Consider the following 23,373-nt stretch of genomic DNA (forward strand, 5'->3'; position numbering starts at 1 on the left):
TTTTAAGTTGAAGGAGGGAAGGCTTCAATTGGCTATCAAGGGGAAGTTCATTACTTCGAGAGTGATGAGGTGCTGGAACAGGCTGCCCAGAGAGGCTGTGGATGCCCCATCCCTGGAGATATTCAAGGCCAGGTTGGATGGGGCCATGGGCAGCCTGGTCTGGTATTAAATGGGGAGGTTGGTGATCCTGTGTGCAGCAGAGTAGGGAGAGGTGTTGGAGCTTCGTGATCCTTAGGGTCCCTTCTAACCCGGGCCATTGTGTGATTCTGTGATTTTTACTATCCTTCATCATGAAATAAAAGCCATAAGATACTGCAGGAGGCTCAGATGTTAGCCTAATTCCAATGTTAGCAACACCAAACTAGGATAGGCCTCAGTTTTGCATAATTAAATCAAGTAAAGCCTATTGTGACAGACAGACAGCATCCTGCACATTCTAGTACAGGATGGAATTTAGGTTTGGGTTGGGATGGAACAGACCTCGAAGACCATCCAGTTCCAAGCCCCAGCTCTGAGACATCCAACCTGGTCTTGAGTGACTCCAGGGATAAAGTATTTACAGATTCTCTGGGCAACATACAACAGGATAGAAAGGAAATGTTTAATAAAAGCTTAAGGGCATATCTGGTTCAACAGCCACAAACACTTTCTGACCATACTCTTGTTGAAACTAATATCACACCTGCTAAAAACAAAGATTTACCCTGATAGTAATAGGATCAGAATAGGTGTAATATTTTTAAAACAAATTCAGGATTGTCTTGTTTTGCTTTTCATTAGATGACCTAATATCCTCTGCAGGAAAGCTATGAAATATGCAGATAGAGATAAATAATCTATAAGACTTTTTTCTTCCTATTTGATTATCCTTGTAAGGAGACACCAAAAACAAACATAGCGCATATATTCCTGCAGAAATTTTGTAAACAAAAAGTAGGCATCACATAAGATGCAAGAAGGTAAAGAGAGCACACTGGTTACCAGTGGCAATAGGAAGTTTTTTCAGCAAGCTGCGTTATCTTCAGTTTTCATTACATTGTAACAACATTAGAATCAGGGTATTAAAAGTTTCCATGGTTAAGAGCAAAAGGGCTAAAAATGTTCAGCAATGTATCCGCAGTTATAATATCTACAAAATGCAGACCTGATTTCAGCCAGAAACCTTGAAAAATGCAGGCTTCTTGCTTTCCATTGTACTTAGACATATGAAACTCCTAGATGCAGATAAACGGCAGACAGATGTAATAACAAAGCCTGTAAATATTTAAGATTTGAGAGAAATTGCACAATAATGAAAGAACTTAACTACTCATCCCTACAAATATACCAATATAAACTAAGTCAATTTTCACGGTCCTGCTTGTTAGCCTCTTAACCATATTTTTCATGGGTATAAGCAGATGACACGGTCAGACCAGATGCAAATGAGATAAGAAGCAATATGTTTGCATGGCCACATGACCTGCAAATCAGCACAGCTTTAACCTTTATTTTAATTCGCCGTGGCTGGACAAAATCAATTTAACATATTCTTGTTAACGGAAGAGCAGTGCTGGTCCTTTTGTCCAGTCTTACTTCAAGGACTAATTATTTCCTCAAACAATACCTCAAACTCTTTTGGCACCCTTCAATAAATTCATCACATTTACTTTTTGTACCTTACTATCACAATCTTTGTCTTCAGAAACTAATATTTCCCTCCCAGTTGACCACCATCCAAGCGAATATTCATCAAGTTTGGCTCACTACATTACAGATTTTTTTTAATCTTCTATTTCTTCACAAGAGCAGGAAAGGCTCTCCAGCAAACACTGCCTCCTTTAGAAAGGCTATAGCCTTTCTTTTCCAAACACTGAGTTTCACACTGATGATCTCTTTGCCACCTCTGCAGCTCCCTTGGCAGAAGAGCAGCCTGAACTACAGAGCATCCCGTGTTCATTCAAAGACATAGACCTAGAAACGCTAAACCAGTACACTGTGAACTTGTTCTCAAGCATGTGAGAGCTTGTTTACTGTCAGGAGCTTGCTCTGGCTAGTTCTGGAGCATGCTGTCACCCCAGTCAGACACATGAATGTGATATACACAGAAAAAGGATGGCAAAAAACTCCTTTTGTTAATGTAATAGAAGGAAATCTGAGCACTAGAACCTTGCATTCTATCCCTGTCCAGATTTACAGAGACATCAGTTACCAGCTTAGGGCCCATAAACCACAACAAATACAAGGCAGGAACCCTCTCTATGGCAGCATCCATTTTCTGGGCGACAATCAGAGGACACAACTTACCAGCAACAGCAAAAAACCAATTGTAACCAGAAGTAATTTTCCTCCCCTCAGGGCAATTTTAATCTCTTTTCTAAATTCACCAAGTTCCAGAGTGTTGACGTCTTTCTCCACCTCTGCAGCTATTCTGGCACATTAAAGTTTTGTCTCTCATTTTGAAATGTCAACATTAGTTGTGTTAGTCCTATCAGCAGCACAACCAATCCCTGTTCTTGTATATGTAGAAATAAACTTAGTTAGGTCACAGCTGGCCATACAGACCAACTTCCTCAATCATGCCAAAATAAACTCATCCATCTGGGCTGATCTACACTAATGGTGGTAAAATCTGAACTAGGAACTTGCTATTCCCAGCTGCCCAATTCTGCCCATTGGGCACTGCTAGATTTTGCAGATGAGAGGTTGTCAACAACTAGCAGAGAAGTCACTTGGTGCGACTGTGATGCAATTTCAACAAGCATCATGCAAAAGGTATTCAAACACCCCCATGCAATGTTAAAAATATTTTCATATACTTGGCATAATGACCTTTAAGAATATTTTCCTTTTCTTTCTTTTCTCTTTTTCTATTTTTAATCAACTGAATTGTGTAAGATGGGACCTCTGCGAAACAGCATGAAAGTACAACTGGACCACTTTCCAGCACACAGTAACTGACAACACAACTCCTAATAAGAACCTGTACACTTTAGCAAAGAAAGAAAGAAAGAATCAAAGCAGATATTTTATTATGCTTGAACATCCATCTATAGCCTTTCATCTCAACACTGAGGAGAGATCAACAAGAAAGAGTTACAGGATCGTACACATGAAAATAAAAAACTCTGAACCTAAGCAGAAATCATATGTTGCTGGTGCTGATGACTGCTTAAGAGGTGAACATTTTAAAACTCCTTTTTATTCTATCACAGAATCATAGGGAGGTTATCTTTATTAGCCCTTACTTGGACAGAAATATAAAGAAATCTTACTTCTCCACTGGTTGTTATCCTATCAAAGAAATAATCCTCAAATGTTTGGCATAGTTTACTCTTGTTATTTAAAGTCAGCTCTACTCTGAGTCAAGTGCTCTGCCTTTTGTTTTGGGCATAAGCCTATAAGAGGAATGTTTTGTTTGTTTTTTACTGCCCATAGTGTTAAAAACTAATTGGTGAAGAAGTAGATGTATAGGACTGGGCTTTGTGAATCAATGTGACTGTGCAGATGTGATGGTTTCACACCAGTTGAGCATCTGGTCCTCATGGTTATGACCAGCGAAAGAGAACTTTCCATGCCCTCAGCAGCAAGAGACATTTGAACAGCAGCATCTGTTCCACTTTCCATTGGCAGATTTGAACTTGTGAATTTTTATGAGTCTACACAATTTACCAATTCATTCTCTTTCTCTCTATATATATAGCCTGTCATACAACAATATTCCCTTAATTTATGTACAATTTTTGACCGTACAAATACACATGCTTCCATTAGCTAGCATACAGCCAGTGATACTTACCTGTGATCTAAATGATGAACAGAGAAAATAACCCCTGAATTTAAATGAGCTTGTTTTAAGGTCACAAGGATTGTGAATTCATATTTATTTCTCAACTTCTGAAAAAAGATTTCAGCTGTTTCTGGAGACGCCTTTACACTTCTTGAAATATCTAAGAAAAAAATATAGAGAAAAAAAAAATCAGTATAAATCTTAGAATCATAGAATCACAAGGTTGGAAAGGACCTACAAGATCATCTAGTCCAACCGTCCCCCCTTTATCACACCTACAGAAAACCCCTAAACCGTATCTCCTAGTTTCTTATCCAGATGCCATCTTATTATACTATACAATATCAGCTCAAAAAGCTTACAGAATTAACATGCTATATCTGAGCAGCACAATGAATGGCTAGGAAACAGCAGGAATAGAAGTGTTTTAAACATCAGCTTCACATGAAATGAGAGCCATTTCACAGAAGTGTGCACATTTTCTAGGACATCCATTCTATTCTGGGTGAGGGGGTTTTGCTGGTGATGGTTTTGTGGTGGATTTTTTTCACAGCCGGTTCACGTTTCTTTTACTGTCTCCATGGATGGCCAGATGGTACTTTGATATCTCATCCAAAATGAGGACTTACTCGCAGTCAAGCACCGAGTGGCAACACTGGATATGAGCCTAATTTGTGAAGCGCAACCTGATTTTCTTTTCTACAACTTCTACAAAAATGTTGTGCTTAACAGTTATGCATAATTAAATCTTTTTACAAACCTACTATTAGGGAAAATTTACTCAGTTTTAAGAGTTACAAATGAATTTAAGCACTCATCATTTTTCAGAATGCATTGTTTCTAATCAATCACTGTACAGTCCAGTTGTGCAGTATGTTACTGCTCCTCCTTGGACAGAGCATCATGAGTATTTCATAGAGTAACTGCACACCCACACAAAAGATTTTGCTGTTAAAAGTCCACATACAAAAGGCTGAAGCAATGCTCCTACTGGATTTATGTAACATGCTTAAAGAAAAAAGGCTCAACTTTAAGAACCCTGGAGAGATAATTTACAAAACAAGACGTTAAAATGTTAGAAAAACAATTCCCAAAGCTTTCCATAACACATTATAATGGAAAATAAAAATAATATATGTATTTAACGCATAAAATCAATTCATTAGATTGCGTAATCGACTGTGTAAAAACTAAATCAATTCACAAGCTTCTTGTCATTACAATTTAACCATCCTTCTCTAAGTCAGGGACACTGATTCAGGGACAGCAACTGCAGCAGAGAGCTGACGGCAACGGCAACACTGATGTCCTTTGGCAGAGCTGAAGCTGAGCTCTCAAGTAAGCTGACATCACTGCTCTAAGAAAGCTGTGCTATAGAAATACCACTTGAGAAATACTGCTCGGTATTAACAGCAAACATTAATGTGGTTTATGAAAGAGGCACACTTTTAATGTGTTTAAGAAATATAACAATCTGTACAAGTCAAAAGTCCTAAGCAAGCTCTTATACAGAGTCACACCAAGCTCTGCATTTGATTCAGTTAACATAGGGGGATAAAAATAAAATAAAATAATTCTTTTAAAAACAAAGATAAAGAAAAGATTCTTTAAAGCATTTTTGTGAAACTTTGAAATTTCACATCTTTTCTACTGTGGGTTGCATAACTCTCTCTCTGTACCAGACATCCATGGTATTTTAATGGAATTGTTAATAAATCATAAAGCAACTCAAATACAATTACATCAAAGCATTCGTTTATAGCCAAGGGACACTAACAGAGTGGAATGACATAGGTTTGCATGCTGGAAGATGGTTTAACTGCATTAACAATTTCCAGCAATATAAACAACCTATTCCCAGCAGACCGAGCAGAAGGACACAGAAGGAACATATTCTCTAATCACGATCACAAGCTGCTCATGCACTGCTGCTCTTATCAGCAGCTTTCCTATCAAAGTACAGAGGAAAACAACAAAATGCAGACGTGAAACCCACTTAGTTGCCTGCAGAACCAGACTCCTAGATGCAAAGCACATCCACACAGTCAGCCCTTTCTGACTAACGAAAGATGCAATGAGGTGTAACAAAATTATACTTAAGTGTTTGTGTGCATAATCAGGAGTTGAAGGGCTTGCTGTCTTCAACCTCTCTGTCAGGAAGACCCATGCAACTTAAAAGTAAATAACTGTGGCAGAACCAAAGTCAGAATGAGTCAAGACCACTGCAATGTGTGAAATCTTCTTGCTTACATCTTAGTCAGTGTTACTATACACCCAACAATGCTCTTCTCCCTCCACCAACCTGTTATATTTCTTTCAAACTTTCTTGGCGGAGATATTTTGTTTGGCTTCCTCAGATGATGGAAACAGAAACCAATCTTATTGCGTATGCACCATAAAAGCCCTACATTTATTCAGCAAGTTTAATTTGGGTTTATTCCCCCTTGCCTGACACAGTGTAAGAGGAAGAGTGGAGAAAAAGGGCTATGGAGATGATTTCTACATCATCAACTCACACCTCCCAACCAGATAGAGATGATAAACACACGTCTGCAAAAACATGATAGTGAAAAAGCTGCACAGATCTTTTATTCAATAGCTTTTGTGTCTGGTCGTGTTAATTCTTACCATAATGTAGAAAGTGAGCACACAGGAGTCTATAAAGGCACTGAATAGATACCCTTATTTTCTGTGGATATGTACTGGAATTAGACACAATGTTTACGGCTTACCATGGCAGTAGGAGGTCTACCCATCAAATGTGATTTTCATGGGAAGACAGGGAAGTAGGAATAGGAGAAGGAAGGAGGAGGGCTGGGGGAAAAAAAGTCAAGCAAGACAAAAAAGAAAATGTCAGAATTGCATGAAATAGCAAAATTGTAGAGAATTCCCTGACTGTTCTCTCTCTGCTCCCACTGTCTCCACCTGATTTCTTCCAGATTTCCTCAAGACAAAGAGATGCCAATGTGAGGGAAGATGAGAAATGCACAACTCCTTCTTCCTAGGATCTGGGATTACTACACACTGTTCTGAATCATGTAAGAAGCCAGGATGTCTGTGCCCCAGTTAAACTCTTTTATCCCTATTTCCTAGTTTTAACTTGTATCACACCCTACCAGCAGAGTCAGAAATGCTCTGTGCTGAAAGTAGAAAGCGGCCCACATAGACTATGCTTGCTTATCAAAACTAAAATCCACAATTGTTACATTAGATAGAAATATTAATTTCTACCAAATCCAAATGATAATTGCATCAGCAACAGATGAAAGAAAGTATATGTATAGTTCAACTTCCATTACATGAGGCCAGTTCCATATGCACACAAATTATTACCGTCCTCACAAACACACACTTAATTCTAACTGGAGTTACTGGGAAAGCATTTTGCTACAGTCTGTGTTGTAGGAAGGAAACAAACCCTAGCAATTACATGAAGCAGAATGCAGTCCTCCCATCCCTCACTGCTACTCTGAGAGACATGGGAAAAGTAGAGCTCCCTGTGCACCATCAAGAGAGGAATCTTTTGTTAGGTCTACTCTTTCAGCCCTGTGAATCATTACCCTGTCATTAGGCTGGATGAGAGTTTTCCATATATAAAACCATAATACCATACCTGGGTACTCTATACTCTCTCATTATGGCTTTAGATTACCCTCTCAAAAACAGACCAAAACATCAAAACCTGATTAGATCAGGCTGGAAGCCTACTTGATAAGATTATTGCCATATTACCTGCCCAAACACACAGCCATTCAGTGTCAGTATTGCACATAGGTCAGTTCATGCTTCAGTAGTAAACAGCTTGCAGTTTTTGCATTAGTGCTTCTCTAAGTACAGCATCCTTTGCTCAGTGCAGGCACCAGGTGGATTTCTTGAAAATAGACCACTGAAAGGTCCTGGAACCATCTTTTTACACCAAAGCAACAGTGCAAATCCCTCATTCCAATTACGTTTGAGCACTAGTGGTATTTGCTTGATAGATCACCTACTGTGCTCAATAAATACAGATTCAAGATTGGTCTTGACATTCGGCTTCTACTAATCATTTCAAGTCTGAAGGGAAATACTTTTCTGGAGCTGGACTTCTTCCATAATAGCTTGGAAAATCAAACTGGTGCATATAAGGTAATAATTTGTAGTTTCTTGACAGTTGCATAAAAACCTCATGCCTTGAGCATTTTTAATACACAAAAACAATGGCCTAAATGTTTTGATATTAGAGTGTAAATATATGGAGAGAACTATTTGTGTGAATGAGAAACACTTCTCTAGTTTGTTACTTATGTATCATTTTTGCTTCTCTAGAATATTTCATTTCTTTGGTTTGACCACAGCATAACAACTCATTAACCTATACCGTTAACGCTCTGTTTTTAATTTCTAGAAGAGTGAGTGAAATGTAATAAACAAAAATCTATTCTCAGAACAGACCTTGCAGTCCTTGGTCTCTTTGAAGGTTATAATATGAAAATGCCTTTAGAAGGAATAACAACACTTACATGATGATATGCATAGCTGATTTGAGGCATGCAAGTTAAGAAAAATACTGAAAACAACACAATAGACTGGGGGGAGGGAGGATTAATATGCAACATTCACATACTGTGGTAGGCAATAATAATGATTACAAATTCAGCAGAACTGATCACCTGAGAATTAACTAGAGTTAATTCTGCTAGGTTTGCATGCAATAATTTAGGAGAGTTTACAGTCCTAGAAAGGATGTAAACAAGCAGTAAGAGATGATTGATCTACAGCTAGAGTAGCCAGCTAGGAGGTGATCAGCTGGCCACAGACACAGCAAGCCAAATACTTTAAGATCTGACATCACAAAGCAATCTAACACTCCATGAGAAGAACCGCCAGCTCTAGGACCTGTAGAAACTCAGCCATTCAGAAGACAAACCTAATGACTGCCTCTGCTCTAAGTCTGCAGCAATAGTCACTTCTAGAAGGACACATTTCCTTATTTCCTTCTCACGTACAGCTGCAAAGCCACACAAGGGTTTCCTGAAGATGTTAAGTGTAGACAATGTCATTACAGTAACGTTCATGGGATGTCAATTACTACAGTATATCCAAGACAGTAAGTCTAACTTTTAACAGTACTTACTCCACAGGTCCAAAGGCACTATCACCATTCTAAACTGGGGCAACAGAAAGAGATGGAAGCCTTTAATTACTTAATTACTTTAATTCTTGTTTGCAATCACATGCATGCAAACACATAGAGAAGCACCTCAAGAATTGATACAGCTATAACTAACCCAATCTCCCCCGTTATCTAAAAAAAAAAAAAAAAATGTGTTGGAAACAACCAGGAACAAGTTACTAAAGGTAAGCAAGAAAATTTCCCTACACACCACCAGAAGCCTATCAAATTTCATAGTAAAAACTACATTCAAATATGGTTTAAAACAAGCCATTTATTACAGATGTTTTCCAGTTCACATGAAAAACAAACAGTAATTAAATGGAACGGATAGCTTGTCTTAGCAAAGGGTAGGCTCTTCAGTTTCTGAAGTGTCTAAAGCTAAACATACAGGATGAGCTAAATTATAAAACAAACTCCTATAGAAGAGCCTTTGAAGGAGGCTTTTTAATTAATGGAGCTCCGCACTCTGTTTTGTGTACACATAATCAGCTTTTAATAGCAGCATCTATAAATCAATTCTGCATCTGACTGCAGGTTTGCTGAACTACCCAAATTTAATTCTACTCATTTGTGAGAAAATGCAGAAGTGCTGCAGGCTATGAACACTCTCAAAAACGTAATACAGCTAGCTCAATTTTGTTTCATTTTCCTATGCAAGTTGAGATCAGCATCTCAAGTATAAATTCACATTGTATCACTTCTCTTTAATAAAAGTTTTGGCTAATCTTTTTCTCAGCTGGGGATTTCACACAGCCTACAAAGGGCAACTATATTTCATACTGTTTACCTTACATTTCTCCTTTACTTAAGTAACCAATGCAAGCTAAGCTACTCTCAGCAAATGAGGCAGAATGGGAAGCCAGTCCCAAAGTAGAATCTTTACAAGGCTGAAAGGGTACAATGGGTTTTTAAGTGGAGCACAGGGTACGCAAATTCATGAGCTGCATTCCTGTTACAATGACTATAGCGAAAACTGAATACAGAAAGAATTAAAACAATGTTTATTAGGCCAAAACACCACAATACAGCAATTCGGTTTAGAGAGTTCTGGGGGGAATGTTGATTAGTTCAGCTTTTGTGTGTATACATACACATGTAGATCACTCCAACAGTAATGCCTCCTATTTATTTCCATTGAAGCTACAACAAATACAAAGAACACAAAGACACTATTCGATAGAGCAAACTCTCAGCCACAAAATTGCTATTTTTTAACATTGTTACCACCATTAGCTGCGTGCTTTTGCCAGTGATGAATAAGAGTCTGAATGCTGCACTCACAAGGATCTGCACCAGCAGAGGTGACCCACTGTTTCACAGCTGCTATGATGGCATTGTTGCTAGGAAAATGCTGCCCACACAGTTCATCTTTCATTGGCCCAAACAGATGGAAGTCAGAAGGCACCAAATCTGGACTATATAGTAGGAATGGTAGAACAGTCCAGACAAGATTGGCAGTGTGCTCCATGATCTTCAAACTGGTATGGGGCCTGGAGTCCTTGTGCTGTAAGACAAAGGCATTCTCTTCTCTGGACTAACTCTGGAAGTTTGAGTTTTGTCAGCATCACAAGGCAGCTGCCACTTCATCCACTGGGGGCTGTGTCCTGAACTTTTTCTGATGGGTAATTCACACATTGCCACTGCAGGGACTGTTGTTATGACTCTAGTTCATAGTGGTGACACCACATATCATCACCAGTTATGATGTGATCCAGAAAACTGTCCCCTACAGCATCATATTGGTTCAATAAGTCCTGAGCAGCTCGCATACCATGTTCTTTCTGTTTCTGTGTGAACATTCATGGGACACTCTGTAGCAAATTTTGTGATATTTCAGCACTTCCACCATCATTTCTAACACACTGAAGACAATATTCAGCTCTATACACAGTTCTCTGGTCATAATCTGCCATTTTGCAGAGATAAGCTGTCATATCAATTCACGGTGTGCCAGTTGTGCAGTGTGACTTGTCCTTCATGTCACTGTCGCTACTGCTGAAACTCACCACCCACCACCATGCTATGCTCACTTCCACTGTTTGATCTCCATTAACATTCAGCAAACGTCAATGAATGTCAGTTGATGCAATTCAACACCTTTGCTTCATACACACTTGCATTTCAGACATAATTTTGTCAGACTGCCCTTCCGCTGCCATCTGTCACACAGCAACAAATTGTAACAGAATATTGGTGGGAAAGGTCTACCACTACTGCCATACCACCAATATCTGCCTCTGACATCATGGGCCAAAGCAGTAAAATAGGAGGCATTACTTCTGGAGAAGCCCTCATGCTATGTGTGTGTGTACCTGACTCTGAACTGTTAGTAAGATACTAATTGATAAACAATTTTGAGTGGCTTAGGATGGAATTATTTGAACCAGAAAACACCCCTAGGGTTAACATGATTTTCCTACACACTTGCTCATTCCTTCCTTCTATTTACCAAATTGTTTCAAAAAGAACAGCAAGACAGAAACTGTTGCAATTTTCCAAAATCACAAGAACCTGATTTTGTTTTGGCCACGCTCTAGGAAGGAACCCTATGAGTGTTTAGGAGGAGGTACTGCAGATCCATCCCAGCTTTGAAAGACTAGAATACAGGGGGATGAGCACCAATTCAGCAATACTCCCACTGGGGCCATTCCCAAAGCAAGTACACGGCACTTCTATGTTGCCAAGTTTCAGCAAACACTATGGCTATGGTCTAGTTGTATGTCAGAATCCAACCAGGTATGTATAGAACTCATGAATGGAGTCCAGTAAATATCCCTGGTTGGTATAATGATCCCGAAAAATCAGGATTTGGGATTCTTTACAGACTGCATCTACTCATGTAATTTAGACACCACTGCAGTTACCACTATCTACATGTCTCCTTTTTCCTCTCCATTACAGAGACAGCTCTACAAAAATGTAGGCATGAAGAACTGCAAATGATGGGAGGGAAAAAAGCAGAAGGGAAAATGCACTTAAAACAAAGCTAAACAACTGACACAAAAACTCAGCTGAAGCCAAATCATTACATTAAATAGAAACAAGGGAAGAGAAGTGTCACAGCTCATTCTTGCAGCATTTGGCAAGGGCCCAATTGCCTTTACTTTGCAATTTTCGCTATTCTGAATGTCAGCCACAGCTTTGGTCACCCAGCAAGGGCTTTCCACCAGTTTCAAACAGGCAGACCTATAGTACACGTGCCAAGACCCACAAGTCACAACAGACTGATGTGAGAGAACAGGATATGTTTCTGAGCACACATTGTTTTCTTCCACTCATATTGACTGTTCATACCGATATCCTCAATATGTGTTATTCATTCCAATTCTGGCCAAAACTCTAGCTCACCTACAAGCTGCATACTTTGTCTAAAACCTTTTTGGCACAGCTGGGAACACAGGTACTCTGTGATGAGATAGGGAGAAAGGTACTTGGACATACATGCTTGAATGCAATTGCAATGATCCTGATCTCAAATAACCAAGCCATTGTCATGCGCCTAGCTTGTTTGTATAATCGGAAGTTGTTTGTTCACTTACACGAGTAATTATTATTTCATTCAAAGAGCTTTGTTTGTAATTTGTTCCCTATGGTCAAAGTCCCTAGGCAATCTTTGCTTGGTTAGTTAAGCTTACTTTGGTTTGTTTTTTTGTTGCTTTTTCTATGTTTGTTTTTAGTTAAAGGAACAATTTTTAAAAATATATTAACTATGTAAAATGCAATGAAAACTAAACATATTAAATATGGGGGAAATCCCTCTACCTGATATGATGGAAAGGGCCACCAGCCCTCAGTCATTCCTGCCAGCTCCTGATATTGGATATCTCTTCAGGAAATATTTTATAAATACGGGACTTTCTGGGGCAAACTATGGCTACAATATACTATGCATTCTGTGGAAGCTGACAATAATATCACCAAAAATACGTTTCTGTCTAGAATTCTACAGAAAAAGAGACTGTTTGAGAGTGCTTATACTAGTAGCTGGGTGACGCATCTGAGCTTACTCACTGGCCATTTCTAGGTACCAAGGAAAGTCACGTCAGTCTGAATCTTTCTATAATGCTGAGCTTACCATCCCATAGCCTGACCACTGCCTCCTCCTGTTAAAACATTCTCTATTGCATCCTTGGGTGTCTACTAAACAGTTGTCCAGTGCTACCACTAAGGTACAGTCAAGCTTTTTCAATTGCCACCAAACCCCTGAGATGATCTTGGAATATAGGCTATGAAATAGTTCTTTGTAGTACACCCATGTTTTGTTGCAGAATTCAACCCCAGCCACCTACTACAAAAGCAGAATCCAACTGCTACTCTGAAGCTGTGGAATAAATAGAGGATTCCTCACCTAGACAAAAATCAGATAAATGTTTAAATGGCAGTGAGCTTCATTGTGCAAATAGCACAGTGTAAACAACAACAGCAGCCTTGCTTGGTTAGTAGATCCTCCCAACACAAAGAAATAAATCCAGCCACTGAATTTATACCACTATGAAAATTCATTTGAAAACCAGGACGAGATATGAAAGTTCTCTTTTGATCTAGGACTTAATTTGTCAGACCACAATGCTAGTACAGTTAGATGTCTCTCACCCTGCCTTTGGCCATGGTTCCTTTGGCAATGCCTTTGGCTATGGTTTCTTTGGTTTCACCAGGATGACAAGTGGGAGCGGTTTATTATGAGGCAAATCAGCCCAGCTACACAGTAACCAGACAGGTGGACTCACAGACATGTAGGGTCTGTGTTTCAGGGTTTCTGATTTTTATGCTCAGTAGGCAAAATGTAAATAGGTAAATTGGGAAATAAATGCAGTAAAAGTTCTAGTGACAGGATCTACAATAACATATTTCTAACAGTAAAGGATGAAAAAGGATGTTAAAGCAAAATGTAGGAAAACCTGGACTTTACATTTCCAGTACTCCAGATAACAATTCGTATTCTTAGCAGCAGACTGAAACTGCTGATTTGCTTAAAAAACAATAGAGACTCCATCATGCAAAATATTTTACTGAAACACCTCCCACCAAACTGACAAAGAAAACATCAGTGTGCACTCCTGAACGTTCCTGAAAGGAATATGAATAATGTGTGCATCAGCACAAGGGGGAGTGCCATACGAAAGTATTATAAGGAATTTTTAAATACATATATGATACAGAAAACCACTGTTCCTTGCTCACGAGAAATACTATCTCCTTCATTGTAACTATTTCATCATGCAAGGCACTATCACCAAGAGGGAATGCTATTCAGTGGGGACCTATTACATGATAACAATGTGACAAAGATAAAAGATGACTTCTGCTCATCATGGAAATCCTACCCATAGGAAAATTACAATATGTGCTGTATATTATGCATTGCTTCTGGTATTTATTATTGCAATGCTTTCTAGTGATTTATAGTTTCTGGGTTATCGATTATAAGCTGCAATAGTTTCTTTAATTACTAGTTTTCCCTACTTTATATTCCACCACAACTATCAATTCATCTTTAAATTCTGAATACTCAGTATTTACTGCCTTGTAGGTAATAGGAAGGTGCTATTGTAGGTGCTGCTAGTTACAAAGATACTGTTTAGGTTTTTCAGGCCCCATGCTACTATGAAACCTATAATGCTTGAACAAGAGCACAGAAGTAGTGCAAAGTGGGATTTCTGTCAGCTTCCTTGATTTAAAGCAGGTTCCAGCTACATTTAAAAGGCAGCAGCTAGTATAGCTTTATAAATAGACATGTATACATACAGGCACACATTCGTACCCCTTTAGGAGTTTTAGAAGTTTTGAGAACACCTTGAAAGCTGTAGAGGAAATGAAATCTGTCTTATTTTCCTTGCTGCTGCCATCAGTGGCATATGCACCTAGTTATGCTTGGCTGCATGCTGCCGTATGAGCACATAGTGTCAAACTGACCTAACAACAAATGAAAATATCACACCAGGTGATGCTGTTAACACTGGGACACAGACTGAAGAGCACAAGAATATAATGTATCATCTTCCATCCCTATTGGTACAATAATAAGGGCATGACACACAGGAGAACTGCTAAAAGACTGCATTTATTTCTAGTCCTTAGCTATATTGCGTGGGCAGGAATTGAAAAGTTACGCAAGTGATGCCAAGGGGTTGATGGACAGGAGAAGGAAGCAGAGCTGTTATCCTTTCCCAGATGAAAAAAGCAAATTACCAAAGGTAAGCAAAGTCAAATGAATTAAAAATAAAGTACAACCCAACATCAATAATAAACCACAGAAGCAGATAATGCCGGACGTAGATCAATCTGAATTACAGGACCTATCCTCCTCCCAGAAGTTATGACACAGCTTGGACTTCTCAAATGGATCATACTCCAATGGAGAACTTGGCCATGCAATGACAGGCTGTAAAACACCTGGGGCACCCATGGATTAGGATCATGCTTGCTGTAAATGATCCTGCATCCTCTGAGTAACATCCCATAGTTCTGCCTCACTCAGTCCTCACTGAGGTCAACAAGATCTACCCATGGTCCCTGTTTCAGTTATTCTGATTCAAAGGCCCCTTTCTTGTGACCCCCTATGCTGCTCCCAAACGATCTACCACCAGCATCCAACATTTCACAGCATCCTTTAGGTTGGAAGGGACCTCGTTAGATCATCTAGCCTGATCCCAAGCATTTGCAGGTGCCCTGGATGTTATTAGCTTTCTTCTATATGAAAAATCTGATGGTTTATCATTCTTTGCAATGGTTTGGAGCTCTCATCCTTTACATCTGTCTTTCCGGGGTATAATTGTTTTTATACTCATTTTAGGGTTGACTGCCTTTGGCTCGCTGACGTTCTAAGTGTTAAGGCTGAATTATTTCCATACTAGGCAATGGTAAGCTTATGAAAGCATTAATATGAGATCCATCTTATACCAAGCCACCATGATGATGTGATCTGCACAGAAGACTGACTTCTGACAGAAGAAAATGGTCAACAGTCACCAACTTCAAAATTTCCAGAAAACCTGAACCTTCTCCCCACCAACAAGGCCAGCATAGGATGCCAGGCATAGGGAGCAAGGCCAGCAGCATTAAAGAAAAGTACGTCTGAAGCATGCCAGATACATCCTACAATGCTGTTGCTAGACACAGGTCTCTGGCAGTGGCCTGAGTAAACAGCAGCAGATGGGAAGGGAAGGCAGCAGACAGAGGAGAATTTGGGTTCCAGCAGGAACAAAGGGGGAATGCCAACTATTAGAGGGCACAGTTGAGGGAAAGAGAAGGGCACCAGAGTCTCCAGTATTCCTGGCATTCTCAGAAAAAGCATCACCATCCTAATGCCTGTTTTCATGCCAGGTAAAGGAAAGGTTAGAGTGAATTTGAACTGAGGATGCAAGGAATACCACACACATAGCTCAGTTATGAGCAAGGCAGGCAAACAGAAGGTACATGAGGGATTCAAGCTACAGCTCCAGAGATCCCAAGAAGCTGAAGAGGCTCAGAGTTCAGATTCTCCTCCTGCAATAAATTTCCTTTTAAATCAGGTATTAATGTAATCCACGCTACTATGAATGCATCTGCTAGCCCCAGTGAACTAGCTACAGGTTTTACAATGCACACATAGTTTAAAACTTGGTTGGGTGAAAATTGCAAATGCTTCCAAATCCTGACTTCCTCACTCTTGTTGGCTTGTTTCAACCAAATTCCAGTAAAATATGTTCAAGTGCACCGAAGTACAGTTTGAGGGAGAAATCAAAGATTAAACTTCTGACGTAATCCATTCTATCCCTAACATAGCAACTGAAAGTCATACAACGTCTGCAACATAGATAATGCTCCCCAGACATTTTCATTCAATACAATCTTCTACAAAATCAAGAATATGGATTTCCACCACCTCCTTCCAGTAGCTATTCCCGAATCTAAATTAGTTCACTGTGAACACCTCCTTTTAACCGAAATCTTCCCTATTTATAATATCATTGTATTACTCTTAACTCAACTTTTTTGAATACTAAATAATTCCTTCATTCTAAACCTCAGAGAATTTTCTAATACCAGACACTTCTAACATTTTTGTCACTGCTTGGACAAGCAGTACACATTCAGTTCTTTCAAAGTCTTCTTTTGTAAGCCAGACCTTTTCACTGTGTACTCAGGTTTTCTGTTGTTCTCTTCACTCCCTACAATTCATTTATTTTTCTTTTTTTCTTTTTCTTTTTTTTCTTTTTTAAATCAACCCAGAATGAATGCAGTATGCCAGACATAATCTCAGTGTTGTTGTTATTGTTTTTAATAGAAATAAACCACGCTCTCTTACTAGCATATACTTTCCTTATGTTTGAAATGCTAACAGTGTATGTAGAAATTCTTGAAAAAAGGCACTACTGAACAGATCCAGATGTATCTCCTCAAGTTTATTCCACCTTGAGTGAGTGATGAGCAAAGCAGGGGGCAGTTACAAGGGATGTGAGCCCGCATGACAGGAAATCTGAGTTCCTTTGGACAGCTATGACACTACACAGCACTGCATGTTTAAGGAGTCATTAGAACACAGATTATTGACCTATAAACACAAAAGATTCTTTGGAATTTCCCTGGATTGTTATGCAACTGTGTTTGGAGAGAAACTGTCAGACTTCCAGGCATGGAACTGAGGCTAGATCTCTCCTTTTTGTGACTCTTCAAAGAATAAACATTATGGATGTTCCCATAATCTAATTATCCTTACACATGCATTTATGCTGACAAAACAGTCTAAACATTAACCCCAACAAAGCAAATAACTCCAAAAGTAGAGGTCTTTTTTCTTACTACACTCTCTCTGTGTTTTATGAGAGGGAAATTGCCACTTATATTCCACTAAAAGAGTTCTCAGTTATGGATCACTAGCAATATTGATTGTAATGGCTCCTTTGGAAACATTACAGTCTATTGTAGCAGTGTTGTTGCTACTGCAAATATGATAATCAGCTGAAACCTTTTTGAACATTGTCTTCAGAATTCTCTTTCAGTCTGCTTATCCCTCATACCATGCTCACTGCTTTAGCACCTTCTAGCATGTGGAGGTGGGAGTGGTGTCTCCTAAGATGATAGTCATAGAACCACCAAGGTTTGAAAAGACCTCCATTATCTAGTCCAACTGTCCATCTAGCACAAATATTTCCCCACTAAACCATGACCCTTAGTACAACATCTACATATTTCTTCAACACTTACAGGGACAGTGTCTCCACCACCTCCCTGGGCAGCCCATTCCAGCAGCTGACCACTGTTTCTGAGAAGAATTTTTTACTAATATCCAACCTGAGCCTCCTCTGGCAAAAATTGAGCCCATTCCCTCTTATCCTATTGCTGTTACCTGGAAGAAGAGCACAACCCCCAGCTTGATGTAATCTATTTTCAGGGAATTGTAGAGAGCAATAAGGTCTCCCCTAAGCCTCCTGTTCTCCATATAGCTCCAGTCTTCTCAGCTACCCCCCATAAGACTTGTGCTACAGACCCCTGTTTAGCTGAGCAGTGACCAGCACCCCCATGTCCATTTCTTCCACACAGTCTTCTAGCCACTCTGCCTCAAGCCTGTAGTGTTGCCAAGCTGGCATAACCCAGTTTTCTGTGTCCTCATTCCTCCCTGAAATCATGAGGATCATACACCAAAATAAAGTATGAACCAAGAAGAGAAAAACAAAGAATTGCTTAATGTAACAAATATAGTAACAAATAGTGATAACAAAACTACAACACTGTACAGTTCTTGTACACTGAAAATGGCTACGGCATTTTTTTCCACCCCAAATTGCTAAAACATCGAGACAAATAGAGATTAAGCCAAAACAGATGGACAGGAAAAAAAAAAAAAAGTAGTGAAAAATAATCATTCACCCCCTTATTCTTCTGCTCAGCTCTTCTTTGGAAGTTAAGGTGAGAGAACACATCTGCTCTGTGGATCTGCACCCTGGCACATGGCCAACCATGGCACAATTCAGAAACTGAAGAATGACTACATGGAAGTGCAGCTTCCCATGGCTGCTATATATAATCTCCTGCTCTGATCCGCTGGTTTTAAATAACTTACAAGCTCACTTCTGTGCCTCCCCAAAGATGTAGCAAAGTTAACCAGTCATAGAGGTATTTTTCCAAGGCAGCATCCACATACCCTGGAGAACACAGGCTAGATGAACACAAGCAATAGAGGGAATGTAACAAAACCTAATTCCCAAATCTTATAAGCAAAATGTAGGGTTGTATAAAAATGCAGAGAAGATGCTGACACTGAGAGTGATCTACATGCAGAAACGTATGGGAAATGCTGCTGTCTTCTCTGGAACCTCACTAAAGAATGGTGCTGCAGTTGTGGGCGGGGAAGAAGAAAAAAGCATTAAAAATAAAAGTCAACCTAGCTGGTGTCAGGCCTTATTCTTGACTACAGAACTACACCACAGCAAAAACAGTTATATAAGGGCAGTAAGAACTTGCTATTCCATGTCATGGCCCCTTCACACCATCCTCCTCTTCAGCTTTCAAGCACAGAGCTGAGCCCTAAGATAACAGCAGCCACAGCATAGGGATTGAACTTGAGATACATTAGAAGCAGCCTGACTGTAAATGTAGAAACACACAGCCTCTGTTATCAATTGTAGAATTTCTCAGGTTGGAAAAGACCTTAAAAAATATCGAGTCCAACCATGACCTAACCATGCTACTCTAACTAACAACCCTCCGCTAAATCATGTCCCTGAGTACCACATCCAAACGGTTTTTAAATACATCCAGGGATGGTGACTCAACCACCTCCCTGGGGAGCCTATTGCTGTTCTTAACTACCCTTTCTGTAAAGAAGTGTTTCTTAATACCCAACCTAAACTTACCCTGGTGCAACTTGATGCCATTTCCCCTCATCCTGCCAACTGTCACCAGGGAAAAGAGACCAACCCCGCTCTCACTGTAAGCACCTTTCAGGTACTGGAAGAGAGTAATAAAAATAAGAAATAGGTATTGGAAGAGAGCAATAAGGCCTCCCCTCAGCCTCCTTTTCCCCAGACTAAACAGCCCCAGTTCCTTCAGTCTTTCCTCACAGGGCATATTCTCCAAGCCCTTCACAAGCCTCGTTGCCCTTCTGTGGACCTGTTCCAGCACCTCAATGTCCTTTCTGTACTGAGGTGCCCCAAACTGAGTACTGTACTCAAAGAGAGGCCTCACCAATGTCAATTACAGTGGTAGGATGACTTCCCTAGTCCTGCTCACCACACCATTCCTGATAAAAGCCAGGATGCCATCAGCCTTCTTGGCCACCTGGGCACACTGCTGGCTCTTATTCAGCCGACTGTCCATCAGCACACCAAGGTCAAATCAGTATGAATTGTTTTGAGTGATACCAAACATCAAAACAAAGCACAGTTACTTTAATTAACCTGAGTAACCAAACTGTCATAGAAAAGGCAAAGTTTCAGGCAATTAGCACTATCCTAATAGAAAGCAGAGCCCCACAGGTTTCAACAGGTTGCAGACATTAGAAGTAACCTGACTGAGAAGAACAGCAGGTCAACAAAGAAGCCCATGAGATCAAATACAATAAAATAGAACATTCCTCCAACAGGAGTCAAATGTTTTGTCAAATGCATAGATTAATACGTGCAGGCATTCATCTTCCTGCAAAGGCTGAAGTAACAGGAGGGGGAAGCTTTAACCACCCCATTAAGCCCTTGCAGCACTATGGAATCCCTTCTCTCCCCAAAAAATATCACTGTGGAAAAGAACAAAGAATGCAAAGGGAAAAGATAAAGAAAGTTTTATATCAAGTCTCTTCTCTTGTAGTTTATAATGAAATCACTTCTACAGCCATAGTTAAAGAAATAGATTCACTTCTTTACAGTTACACCTTCACAATGCTTCATATGCCCAATACTCATTCTCAGCAATATTATTTACTTTAAACTTTCAGTCTTTAAACTGTTACAGTCTGTAAGTGCTACAGGTCAAGTTGTCAGTCATTCCTTAATGTAATTCTATATCAGCCATGCACTAATGACTAATTGCAAGCTTTCTTCCAGAAACCTGGACCTGAAGCATAGCAGGTCCCCATTCTCACCCCATTTCTCAGCCCTATCCTATGCTGAACTAATGCTACAAGCACCAGTCATAAGTCAACACTACTGAACCTTTATTCTTCCAGTAACTCCCACATTATATTTTACAGAGAAGCCAGCTTGGCAATATTTAACTTGCAATGGCAGTAGGCATATTTACAGTTATTCAGCAGTTAAGAATGCGCATGGTTAAGAAATGAACAGGTAGATGACAGTGCTGTGCGGACATGGCACTAGGGAACATGGGTAAGTGATGGGATCTGGTAGGTCAAGCTGACAGTTTGACTTGATTTTTCTCAAATAGTAACTCAGCGTGGCTTGGGATGAGTATTTCACGGGGGATCTTCACGTACTACTGCTACCTTCTTGGGCAGGCAAACCAAACACTTCCTTGCTAACTCTGCTGATGGAAGCAGGAGGATGGTAAGTATTCAGCTCTTACCTCCAGGTAAAGGCAGTGCCTTGCAGCTGCAGATCCTACTCTGCAACTCCAGCAGAAACAGGCCAGCTCTCCAAGACTCTTTCCATGACACCCATCCCAGCCCCACAGCATAGTCGACCACAGCCTTGGCAGTGCCATACCAAAATAGTTGTTGCCTGCACAGCAGCAAAGAGCTGCAGAGGCGATTTCAGCACATGTAAAAGATAGAAGACAGAGGGCAACACTGGGACAACATATCCTGTTGATCAAGCTACACCAAAACACAGATGTTTCTCTCCAGCTACTGAGTTGTCAGAGTGTAATTGCTTACACAAAATATTGAAAGAAACTCCATCACTTACTACAATGAAAATGTATTATGTCAGTTGTAACCAGAACTAAGAGCTGAGGGGCTTTCTTTGTCTCTTCAAAACATGCTGGGAATTTTAATGATCTATATATATTCTTCATCCAGAGGTCCCATATATTGAGGGTTCAGTGATTCTGGGAGATAAACCAGATTGTTCCAAGACAGAAGAGCTGCAGGCAGGTACTTGCTGCAGTGAGCCGTGCCAGCTGCCAGCAGCAGCACTCCTTCCCCAGCTCTGTTCAAGCTCCTCTGGGAGATGATTCAGGTCTCTGGGACAGCTGGAGACAGGGTTTTGCAGGGGAATCTAATCCATGTCACTGCAGCCAGCCGGGCTAGCTGCTGAAGATGTCTGACTCTGCCATTAGCAGATTAGGGGATGCTCATTTGATCTCACGCATGGGGAAAGTTGTGGGGACAGTAACCTCTGGCTCCTGGGCAGCAGAAAGCAGCTGGGAACAGTAATATTTTGAGTAGGCTCAGCTGGAACCAGAAAAGTGCATCTGTCTATGTTTTCAACGACAGGTGGCAAGGAGAAAAGTGTGTGAAGCGCATAGCTAACCTCGATCCTATTTCTAAAATGAGAGAAAGTTTACTGACATCTTGCTTTAGAGCTTTATTTTTAGCTCTTTCATTTAGTAATGCTCAGAGATGATATCACAGGCCAGAACACAGTGATCTTTCTAGAAAGATACAAGGCATACTTGTACATAACAGTAATGTCTTGCTGGCATTTTCACAGAATGGGCTAATGATCCAGTCATGCAGCAACATCTAAAACCATTTACACCACGAGGAGGTGCATTTTAGCATTGCACTTTGTCCTTCATCAGAAGTTTGTACCAGAGAGATCCAATCCAAACACCAGCAGCACTGAGTCCTTCACTACATCACTCTGACAGACTAAATCATTTATTTAGGGTTTTAAAGTACACTATAACCTGTAATATATTGCCTCTAGAACTGTCCCTCCTCATCGGAAATATCTAAACAGTGCTTGGAACCACATTAATAGTTCTATAACCTAACCAGTAAAGAAAAATCACATCTTTTGAATGAGTTCTGAGCTCCACATTCATACACAAGCTCCCACATTATCATGACTGTCATGCCCTATCTACGTTTTCCTTAAATAAATGTTCCTGTGCTTGTAACCATCTGACTGCACTGTTCTACCCACGCTTCTCTGAGATGCACATACACCTTTGATGTGCACTCTCTTTATGCATCACTTTGCTCCAATTTTCACTTTTTGTGTCTTTTTGCTGGATTTACTGTGTACCTTCACTACTTTCTGCTGCTCCTGATGGTCATAGTAGAAAGATATCAGAACAAAAGTCTCATATGTGGTATTGACTCTCAACTGCAAAAGAGCTAGCTCCAGCAGGACCAAAAGCATTGCCAAAATATCTTAACGATACAGAGTCTAAGGAGAGGAGGGAAAGTGCCAAAGCAGAGAGCCGAAAGAAGACCTAGTTACCCAGGCAGCCCATAGTTAGATTCTCACGGCTGAGAGCACTATTTCCTATTGCAAGTTTAAGCACCCAGTGTCACCGAGATTTGGCATGTGCTGGAGGTCACAACTATGCTCAGGCCAGACAACACTGA

General features: G+C 40.1%; 1 protein-coding gene across 1 annotated transcript in view; it reads right to left on the minus strand.

Moving 5' to 3' along the window:
• NELL2 (neural EGFL like 2) overlaps positions 1-23,373 on the minus strand; it is a 139,831-nt gene that overhangs the window by 112,827 nt on the left and 3,631 nt on the right. The window contains exon 3 of the mRNA XM_015854888.2: positions 3,779-3,929. Within this exon, the coding sequence (XP_015710374.1) occupies positions 3,779-3,929 (151 nt within the window). The remainder of the gene's footprint in view (positions 1-3,778; positions 3,930-23,373) is intronic.

The sequence above is a fragment of the Coturnix japonica genome, chromosome 1, assembly GCF_001577835.2.
Source record: "Coturnix japonica isolate 7356 chromosome 1, Coturnix japonica 2.1, whole genome shotgun sequence".
Lineage (NCBI taxonomy): Eukaryota > Metazoa > Chordata > Aves > Galliformes > Phasianidae > Coturnix > Coturnix japonica.